The sequence below is a fragment of the Theropithecus gelada genome, chromosome 1 (assembly GCF_003255815.1).
Source record: "Theropithecus gelada isolate Dixy chromosome 1, Tgel_1.0, whole genome shotgun sequence".
NCBI classification, from domain to species: Eukaryota; Metazoa; Chordata; class Mammalia; order Primates; family Cercopithecidae; genus Theropithecus; species Theropithecus gelada.
In genome coordinates this window covers 161,559,182-161,569,396 of record NC_037668.1, presented here as the reverse complement: position 1 = coordinate 161,569,396, position 10,215 = coordinate 161,559,182, and the positions used below count along the sequence as shown (strand labels likewise).

At 54.9% G+C, this 10,215-nt stretch overlaps 1 protein-coding gene across 2 annotated transcripts in view; it reads left to right on the top strand.

The window, feature by feature from the left end:
- The first annotated feature begins 621 nt into the window (after positions 1 to 621).
- SOX13 (SRY-box 13) overlaps positions 622 to 10,215 on the top strand; it is a 54,742-nt gene continuing 45,148 nt past the window's right edge. Inside the window, exon 1 of one of the 2 annotated variants that reach the window (XM_025386827.1) lies at positions 622 to 1,232. Coding sequence is in view for 1 of the 2 variants with exons in the window: in XM_025386826.1 (XP_025242611.1) it covers positions 1,634 to 1,917 (284 nt within the window). In the remaining variant the exon portion in view is untranslated. Of the gene's footprint in view, positions 1,233 to 1,553; positions 1,918 to 10,215 lie in introns of those variants that run through there. The other variant, XM_025386826.1, reaches the window with a different exon arrangement.

Genomic DNA, 10,215 nt, shown 5'->3' with positions numbered 1-10,215 from the left:
AACCTCTGACTCCCGGTTTCAAGCGATTCTCCTGCCTTAGCCTTCCGAGTACGGGTGTTACAGGCGCGTGCCATCACGCCCGGCTAATTTTTTGTATTTTTAGTAGAGACGGGGTTTCACCATATTAGCCAGGATTGTGTCGATCTCCTGACCTAGTGATCCGCCCGCCTCGGCCTCCCAAATTGCTGGGATTACAGGCGTGAGCCACCGCGCCCGGCCGAGATCAGGTTCCCAGAGAAATGGGTTATTTAAAAACCCCGAGTTCAGGCTATCTGTCTGGAGGGGCTAGGAGGCTTGGAGTTGGACCAGTAACTTCTTAGGTCTAGCTTTAAGGAGTGAAGATTCTCTGTAGCGATCTGCATACCTGGGCAGTGGGAGCGGGCAGAATCCTTCTTTCTTCTCTTCTCTACACCCCCTCACTCCACCTCCACCCTCCACCGCCGCCCGGAAACCTTAAGCTTTCTCCTTTCCAACAGAGGTTTCCAGCTGTTGATGCCTGGATGGACCCGGCTGCAGGGAGGAGGAGGAAACTCTCTGTCCCTCCCTTCTTCTGCATGTCCCCACCCTCCCTCCCTCCTCCCCCCTCCCCCTGCGCGCTCTCAGTCTCCCTCCCTCTTTCTCCTCTAGGCTGTCCAGTAGCCTCGCAGCGGCGAGCAGCGAGCGCCCTGCTCCAGTCCCGGCTTGGAATTGAACTGTGTGAGCACGGGTCCTGGAACCTGGGTCCAGAACCGGCGAGCCCGGGTCTGAGCCCAGAGCTCAGCGGTCAGCCTCGTAGGCCCTGACTCGGAACCAAGCCGAGGCGCTGAGCGTGGAGCCGGAGAGCCGGAGAGCCGGAGAGCAGGGCGGGCCGGCCGGCTGCGCGTCGGACTAGTGGCGGAGCAGGACCGCGGAAGGCAGGGAGACGGCCGCAAACCCAGGGCAGAGGGCAGAGGGCAGAGAGCGGCCTGGCTCGGTGGAGAGGGCGCCGCCCGGCCGGAACCAAGCTCGCCGCCCGGGACGGCGGCCCCCCGTGGGGCGCGGACCAAGGGTGGCCGTGGGTCCGGAGCGACTCCCCGGCCGACGGCGGGGGGCGTGCCCCCTCCCAGCCCAGCCTCACCAACCCGGCCCGCCCGCGGCGTCGCGGGGGCATGTGAGCGGGAAGCGTAGGCTGCCAGCCGCGAGGACCGCACGGAGTTGGAGCAGGAGCGCGGAGCCGCGAGCCCCGAGCCCCGAGCCCCGCGCCTGGCTGAGTAGTAAGTGCACCCCTCCGCGCCATGATCGCGCCGTCGCGCCCATCTCCCCAGCCTCTGAAGTTTGACACTTGCGCCCCTACGTTTCTGGGCACCCACCGGCTCTCTTCCCTGCGAGTTTCCACCCCGTGCAAAGTTTTTCGAGGAAGGACGGACCCTCACCTACCCCCAACAACCCTGGGCAGAGGCGGCTCCTCCCTGGCCGACTTGGGTCCTTGTGGAGAGGGGTGGCAGCCTGTAAGGCAGTGCGTGGCTGTGTGTGTGTGTGTGTTTGTGTGTGTGTGTGTGTGTGTGTGTGTGCGCGCGCGCGCGCGCGCGTTCACCACGCGGGTCGAGCTTAGGGTGCACCCCCAACCCGCTCCTCGCCGACCGCAGAGGACTAGGTCTTTCTCATTAGCCCGACTATGCGCCTAGTTCAAGGATTTCTCAGTGGGAAGCCGAGGCGACCTGCGCGCGTCCTGCGTGGGGCTCAGGTGTCTGCGACGAGGCGCAGAGCTCCTCCGCCATGGTTGCGTGGGGTGCTGGGGGACAGACGCGCGCCCCTTGCCACGGTTTCAGGGTCGTTCCCCAGCGGACCAGACTGGCGCCGCATCCTGTTTGTTTTCTGCTCCGGCTGCTCCCGTCCCACCCCCACCCCCACCCCAGGCTGCTTTTTACTACCCACACCTCCCGCCCTGGGATATCGTAGGTGAGCCTTTTCATCCCGATTCCGCTGCAAACGCTGATCGCGCCTAGGGGTAGGGAGATGCGGAGCGGGTAGTCGCTCAGTTCCCAGCGGCTCGCCATTGTTTTCCCACCCCGCGCGTTCCGTACGTAAACACACACGCACACACAAGGTTGTGTGTGTGCGCCGGCTCTGGCTGCTTCCAGTCCCCAGGCGCGCAGGGATCGCCCGCGGGATTCGCCCAGCTGCCCGCATGGGTCTTCAGGCTGGAGGCGCTCCAGGACTAACTGGAGCTGTAGAGGGCAAGAGACGTGGGGGTTGCTGGAGAGTACCGGGCGGGGCAGTGAGCCGGGCCTGGGCGGGAAGTGAATTTTGAACTTCAGCCCTGGACCTTTCCGGGAGGACCCCGAACGCTGGAGCGGCGGCTCCCGCCCTGGAGGGCCCGCGGCAGCTGCAAAGACTCCGCTGGCGCTCTTGGCAGCCGCCACGGTGACAGAGGCTTGGAGGAAGCCGAAGAGTTTTCCTGGGAAGTTTGCTTTGACTCTCTGGGAATTTCCGGGCAGGACGCCTCGGCGCTGGCGCTGGCGCTGGTGAAGGGGTCTGGCCAAAGACGGCCAGAGACGGTGCTGCTGGCTCTTGACCACTAGGCTGTACTTGGCTCTCGGTAGTCCAAGTAGGTGGGTCCCTACCTCCCGGAGTTCATGCCTTCCAAACCGGTATCCCCCAAACGATCACGACATGCCGGTTTCAAAGATGGGTGCATAACTCTGTTCGTTTCGCAGTCCTGGGAGGCAAGCTTGGTTCTGGCCGGGCGGCGCTCTCCGTCAAGCCAGGCCGCTCTCTGCCTTCTGCTCTCTGCCTCGGGCTTGGGGCGGTCTCCCTGCCTTCCGCGGTTCTGTTTTCGGACCCGTCCGACGCGGCGCCAGCCCGCTAGCTCCTTTTCTCCGGCTCCCCGGCTCCCAGACTCCCCGACTCCGTAATCCGCGCCTCGGCGCAGTCGGGAGACAGGGCCTGAGGCTGACCCCTGTTTCTACTGTGCTTCATTAGAAGGCACCTCGCAAGATGCTGGGATTCAGCACATTTGGATTCCAGTTCCCCATCGATGGGCAGCGTGGGTTCGGACTTTCCCGCATGCGAAATGGGTAGAGTAAGCAGCCATCTTTGAAACTGGCATGTCGTGATCGTTCGGGAGATACTGGTTTGGAAGGCATGATCTCCAGGAGGGTAGGGACCCACCTACCTGGATCATTGAGGGCCAAATATAGCCTAGTGGTTAAGAGTCCTGGAGCTGGAGTTAGATCCCGGATGCCCCTGGCGGTGTGGCTGTGGGCAATTTAACTTAACCTCTGTGCCTCAGTTTCCTCAGCCATAAAATAGGGTTAATATGAACGCTTCGAGGGGTTGACTTGAGGATTAAAAGCCTTAATAAAGTGAAACTGAGAACAGTGCCTGGTACATAATAAGTGCTAGATAAATATTAGCTGTTATTGCCATTATTATTTAACTGACCTTGTACAGAGCCCAGAAGAGCACTTGGCGTTTGTGCTCAACTAATCAATTATAATATCGCCCACTTCTGGAGACGAGGAGATCTTGTACTCTCTCCCACCCTTTCCTGATTCCAGCCCCTCAGATCAAACTTATCCTTCTTATTCCTTGTCTACTGCCATCTTCTTGAGTCTTTTTTCTTTTTCTTGTTTCCTTCCTTTCTCCCTCCCTTCACAATTTTTGTGAAAGCATTTTATTCCCTCCCTTCCTCATTCTTAAAAATCAATCTTGGCTCAACTGCAGTGTTCTCTCCATGGAAATCAGGTCCCAGGAAGGAAGTGTCTCCAAAAGGGTGTCCCTTGAGCATCCTCAGCCTGGGCTGCTGGATCAGGATTGGATGTGCATTTGTGTCTCTGGGGCTGGGTGAATTTCTAGAGAGAAGAGCCCAGGTGTCAGGGGCCCAGGGGAAGAATCAGGTGGGATGGGCTGGGACTGTCCCAGGAGGAGCCCTGCTCCCTGGGTAGCGTCTGTGTCTCCTGCTGCTGGACTCACTTGGAAACATGGAATAGCACAGCTGCCTGGGTAGACTGGATGTGGGATTTGGGGTGAGGGGCAAAAGTGTCACCTCCAACTTTCCACTTGCAGTTGGAGGATTTTCTAGGAATTTGGGTTTGTCACAAGTTCCTTGTCTGATTCGGGATTCTGCAAATGCATAGCAGAGGTAAGGGGTGAGCTGAGGAACCAGGAGGAAGAACAGGGTGCTGCTGTCCAGCCACACTGCCTTGGACAACAGGCTCCTGTCCTCCTTTCTCAGACCCTCCAACCTCCACCCCAGGCATGAGGGGGATGGCCAGAAGGTTGCTTCTTCGTGTTGGCGATCCTGCAATTGGCAGTTTTTAGTTATGACAACTGACACTGCAGTCACCCCATTCACTCCTTCAACAGAAATTGTTGACCACCTGCTATGTGCCAGGGCCTGTGCTACGCAGTGGGATAACAGGGGAGAACAAGACAGGCAGTGTGCCTGCCTTCAAAGAGGCATCTTTCTATTGTGGGGAGACAGACAGTAAATAATTTTAAGTAACCAAGACTATCAGACTATGACATGCAATGTGAAAGAAATACCACAGGGTGATGTGATAGAAAACATATGTAGGTCAGGCAGTGGTGGCCCTAGATTGGGAGGCCAGTGAAGGCCACCTGGGGGAGAGGACGGCTCAGCCCAGGCCTTGAAGGGTGAGGAGCCAGCTGCATAAAGACCTGGAGATGGGGGATTGCAGGCAGAGGGAATAGCAAATGAAACCCCCTAAGGCCAGAACAGGGGCAACAGCTATGTGGCTGGAGACGAGAGACTGGAGAAATCAGAGAAATCAGAGGAGAGCCAGAGAGTAAGACTGATTAGGAGCCTGGATTTTATTGCAGGGTGATGGCAAGCCATCAGAGAGTTTTAAGTAGGGGAGTGACATGATCTGCTCCATGATTTTAAAAGATTATTTGGGACTAGTTGCCCCAAGGGAGGGAAATGGTGGCTGAGGGATGGGATGGAGAAAAGATTGTTTTTGCTGTAGACCCTTTCGTCCTTTCTGAATTTAGTACCGGGTGGGTGTACAAACCATTCCCCAAAACGTGGTTAATAGCAGTTTATAACCTGGAAAATTACATAAGAAGTGACAAAATCAGGATATAAAACTGCAGAGTACAGCCTTAATCTTGTACAGAGAATTGCAAGTGTACACATGGCCATCGTGCACACACGCATGGACAGAATCTGGGAGGATGCGTCAGAATATTTACAGAGGTTAGCTCTGGATCCTAGACATATGGATGGTTTTAATTTCCTTATCTCCCTTTTTTTTTTTACTTTTCTACAATGGTCATGAATTATTTTTGTTTGCTTGTTTATTTGTTTGTTTTGAGATGGACTCTCACTCTGTCGCCCAGGCTGGAGTGCAGTGGTGTGATCTTGGCTCACTGCAACCTCCACCTGCCAAGTTCAAGTGATTCTCCTGCCTCAGCCTCCTGAGTAGCTGGGACTACAGGTGTGTGCCACCACACCTGGCTAATTTTTTTGTATTTTTAGTAGAGATGGTATTTCACTATGTTGGTTTGGCTGGTCTCGAACTCCTGACCTCAAATGATCCCACCATCCTCGGCCTCCCAAAGTGCTGGGATTCTAGGTGTGAGCCATAGCACCCGGCCAAATTACTTCATAAGTGAAAAATATGTACAACAGAGAGATCACTTTGGCTGCTAAGTAGTGAAGAGCTTCAAGGAGAGCAAGGATGGAATCAGGCAAGTTAGGAGGCTGACTTGATGACTTGGATTAGACTTGCTTGGGGAGGGCTTTCCACCTCCAACTCAGATTTTGTGATCAAGAGTGCCAGGGTCAGTCATGGATGATGTTCAGTGCTGCCTCAGCTCTGGAAAATACCCCATGTTCCACCTGCACCCTTATCCCCGTCATTCCTTCTGGTGGGAGAGTCCCATAGTGGGCATTTTGCTACTGTGGTAATTGGTAGACTTAGGAAAACACATCCACAGTGAGAAGGATTTAGGGTCAGGAGAAATATTTGTCCCATAACATCTCCGAGCCTCTGTTTTCCCTCCTGTGAAATGGGACGGTAACAGTGATAATACCTTCCTTTTTTTTTTTTTTTTTTGGAGATGGAATTTCGATTTTGTTGCCTGGGCTGGAGTGCAAATGGCGCGATCTCGGCTCACTGCAACCTCTGCCTCCCAGGTTCAAGTGATTCTTCTGCCTCAGCCTCTTGAGTAGCTGTGATTACAGGCACCCACCACCACGTCCGGCTAATGTTTTTTTTTTTTTTTTTTTTTTTTTTGGCAACAGAGTCTCACTCATCATGTAGTGCGTGATCTCAGCTCACTGCAACCTCCGCCTCCCAGGTCGAAGCGATTCTTCTGCCTCAGCCTCCTGAGTTGCTGGGACTACAGGCACGTGCCATGACGCCTGGCTAATTTTTGTATTTTTAGTAGAGACGAGGTTTTGCCATGTTGGCCAGGCTAGTCTTGGACTCCTGACCTCAGGTGATCTGCCCGCCTCGGCCTCCCAAAGTGCTGCGATTACAGACGCAAGCCACCGCCCCCGGCCAATACCTTCCTCTTAGAACTGTTGGGAGGCTAATGGCTGATGATGTCTGTAGCAACAGCGCTCCACGAATAGTAAGCTGGGGTTTGCTATTACCAGACAAGTGTTGGTTGAGCTAGGCCTATTCCACCAAGGGATCTAGGTGTCCTCGCCCTTGAGAGGCTGACACTGGATTCTACAAAGGTTTTCTCCTCTCTGGGGGTGCTTTGAGATTGGTCCTTATTGGGCAGCTCCCCTGGGTAAGTCTCCAGGAAGCTGACACCACCGGAAAAAGTGGAATTCAAATGCAGCTGTGCTCCTGAGCCCCCTCCCCCAGCCACATTCAGGGGTGAAGCTGAGTGTTTGAAAAGGGCTCTGTGCTGGGAGGGCCGGCCAGGCACACAGTAAATCGTGCTTTGAATGGGAGTTATTTTTGTGCTCAGTGTTTGCTTAAGAGGGCTCGCTCCTGCCTGAACTCGTTGCGGTCCTCACCCTTTGCTAGTCCCCTTTCTGGAACCCGGATGTGTCAGCCAGGGAGGCCATCACAATGCCTTTTACCAGATGGGGAATTAGATCCATGGAGGATTGCTTTCCCTCTCCTGTCAGCTCCCTGCCCCGAAGCAGGAAGGCATGCTCTGGATGGTGGTCTTTGCCTCGGTGACTGCCTGCCTTTTGACTGGCCTTTCCTTAGTTCTTGGGAAGACTTGGTTCAAAGATTGCTGCAGGCCAGCTCAGCAGGGTTCCTCCGACCTCTGTCAGCTTCTCTGATCAAGAGTGACTGCTTTTTAAAAAATGTAAATACTTTCTCGGAGGAGCAGTGATATGGTAGTTCCCTCCTAAGAGCACTTGTATGCCATGGACCCAACTTAAAGCCCCATGATGATGAAGCCTTTGCAGCTCCCCTAGGAAAAGATTTCTGAGCCAGGCGCGGTGGCTCGCGCCTGTAATCCCAGCACTTTGGGAGACTGAGGTGGGCGGATCATGAGGTCAGGAGATCGAGACCATCCTGGCCAACACGGTGGAACCCTGTCTCTACTAAAAATACAAAAAAAGTAGCCGGGTGTGGCGGTGTGCACCTGTAGTCCCAGCTGCTGGGGAGGCGGAGGCAGAAGAATGGTGTGAACCTGGGGCCTAGATCACTCCACCACTGCACTTCAGCCTGGGTGTCAGAGCAAGACTCTGTCCCAAAAAAAAAAAAGAATCTGTCCAGTCTGTGTAGTCCACAGCATAGAACCTTTTTTTTTTTTTTTTTTGAGACAGAGTCTTGCTCTGCCTCCCAGGCCTGAGTGCAGTGGTGCAATCTTGGCTCACTGCAACCTCCGCCTTCTGGATTCAAGCAATTCTGCCTCCATCTCCTGAGTAGCTGAGATTACAGGCGTGCGCCACCATGCCTGGCTAATTTTTGTATTTTTAGGAGAGATGGGGTTTCACCGTGTTGGCCATGGCTGATCTCAAACTCCTGACCTCAGGTGATCCGCCCACCTCAGCCTCTCAAAGTGCTGGGATTACAGGTGAGAACCACCGAGCCTGGCCTCACAGCATAGAACGTTGTAGCTACAACCTGCTACTCCAGGTGGCTCTCCTGCCTTAGTGGGTGGCAGGAGGTCCTTCTTGCTTTTGGAAGACCCCTCTCCTTCCATGGACTGCGTCTTTTGTGAAGGAGGCCCTGAGGCCTGCCTCCCTGCTCACTCCTGGCAGGAGCACATTGTGGTGCTGTCAGGGAGGATCTCAATGGTCTCAGATGGAACAGCAGCAGTGGTCAGACCTCCTAGAGGCTGCGAGGTGAGGAGGAAGTGGCTGAGGTTTCCTCTGCCTCCTCCTGAGGTCATCCATGGGCAAACCAAAGCCCCAGGATGTGTTGTGTGTGTGGCCTGGTATCTCAGAGTGCTGAGTGTACACAGGATGTGCACAGCTAGGAGACGTCCCGAGATCTGTACCCACATGTTGAGGGCTTCAGCCAGGGGTGTTTTTTTTGGGGAAAGGAATGTGTATGGCATAGTAGAGGAAAAGAAGTTAGAAGTGGGGACAGTATCTCCAGCTGCCACCTTTCTTCCCAAATAGCTTTTGATACCCACACCCTTTTGGTCACAGGAAGTCTGACACTGGGAAGTCATCAAATTTGGAATTCAGTTCCCTCCACTCTCCCCGCAATGGTGGCCTTAGCATTTAAATAGCCTTGGCATGAAGCCCCATAAACTGCCCCAGGGATTGGGGCAGGGTTGGGGGGAAGGGTATTAGTGTTACCCCCCGACATTGTCCCCCTGTGTCTTCCGGGGACATGTCCAAGCTAGGGTGTCAGTGTTTTGGCTTGAGAGGAGAGAGAAGGGGCCACAGACTAGGCAGGAGCCCTCCTGGCTCCCCTCCCGCTCTGGTGGTTTTGGTCCTAATCCCTGCCTGCCAAGCCCAGAGCTCCCTGGGGGATCCGCCCCAGAGGAGGCCAGACTGTTCTCCTCCCCTCTGCCTTACCTCCCCCAGTCCCCGCCCCCTGCTTGACTGAGAATGGAATGTGCAGCCTGTGGAACAAGATGGGGTGAGAACTAGTTCCCAGAGGACCTTGGTCCCGCCCCCTCCCATCCCCCAACAAAGGGGGTGAGGAATCTGGGGGCAGGGCCTGCTCCCAGGTATGGCTGATGGTGCCCCGATGCAGACTCAGGTCCTGTGCTGAGTTGGTGTAGAGAAAGGCAGGTGCTGTGGGGGTCCAGGACTAGCCATTTGAAGGTTTTCTTGTAAGTCCAGCATGCGGGACAGGTGCTGAGTTAGAGGAGGTGCAGCAGGCAGAGCAGCTCTAACTCCAGCTCCTGTAGCTGGGGGTGGTCAATATTCTTTGTTGGCCTCTTTTTTTTTTTTTTGAAACGGAGTTTTGCTCTTGTTGGCCAGGCTGGTGTGTGCAATAGTGCCATCTCGGCTCACAGCAACCTCCACCTCCCAGGTTCAAGCGATTCTCCTGCCTCAGCCTCCTGAGTAGCTGGGATTACAGGCATGCGCTACCATGCCCGGCTAATTTTTTGTATTTTTAATAGAGACGGGATTTCTCTGTGTTGGTCAGGCTGGTCTCGAATTCCGGACCTCAGGTGATCCGCCCGCCTAGGCCTCCCAAAGTGCTGGGATTACAGGCGTGAGCCACCGTGCCTGGCCATGACTTCTTTTTTTTTTTCAAAGATCGTGGCTCATATTCATTTTCTTATTTCTGTAGTCTCTAAAAGTAATACAACAATGTGTAGCACCTTTGTCATCAGGATGAAAAGGATTTAAAATACATCTAATATTGCCAAATAGTGAAACAGAAATGTCATCGTGTTTGTTTCCACGGAAGACCAAGAGGAGGCACGCACGGCTTGACCAGTGCTAAGAGGGATCTGGCAGGAGGAGTGGTTGTGGAAATGTGTCAGACTGGGCTGATGCCCTTTCACGATGACAACTGAGTGGGCCCCATGGACCCCCTGGCGGGCTCTGGGGGCAGGGGTGGGGGGGTTGCCCGGGACTCATGGGGCCTCCTGCTTTGGCCCTGGCGCCTAGGAAAGGCCAGACAGGGAGGGGAGCCTTGGCGTGAGCTGCCTTCACACTGACTTAAAAGCATTAACTCTTGCCTGGCCACACAAGGCAGGACCTGGCATTCCTCAGAGTGGAGGGTGAGGAGGATTTTCTGTCTCAGCCCTCAGCCTGTGCGGGGTGTGAGGTCCCTCACCCTCACGCGAACAACCTCTCCCCACCCTCCAGCCCTACTGGAGTCTGAAGTCACTCAACCATCC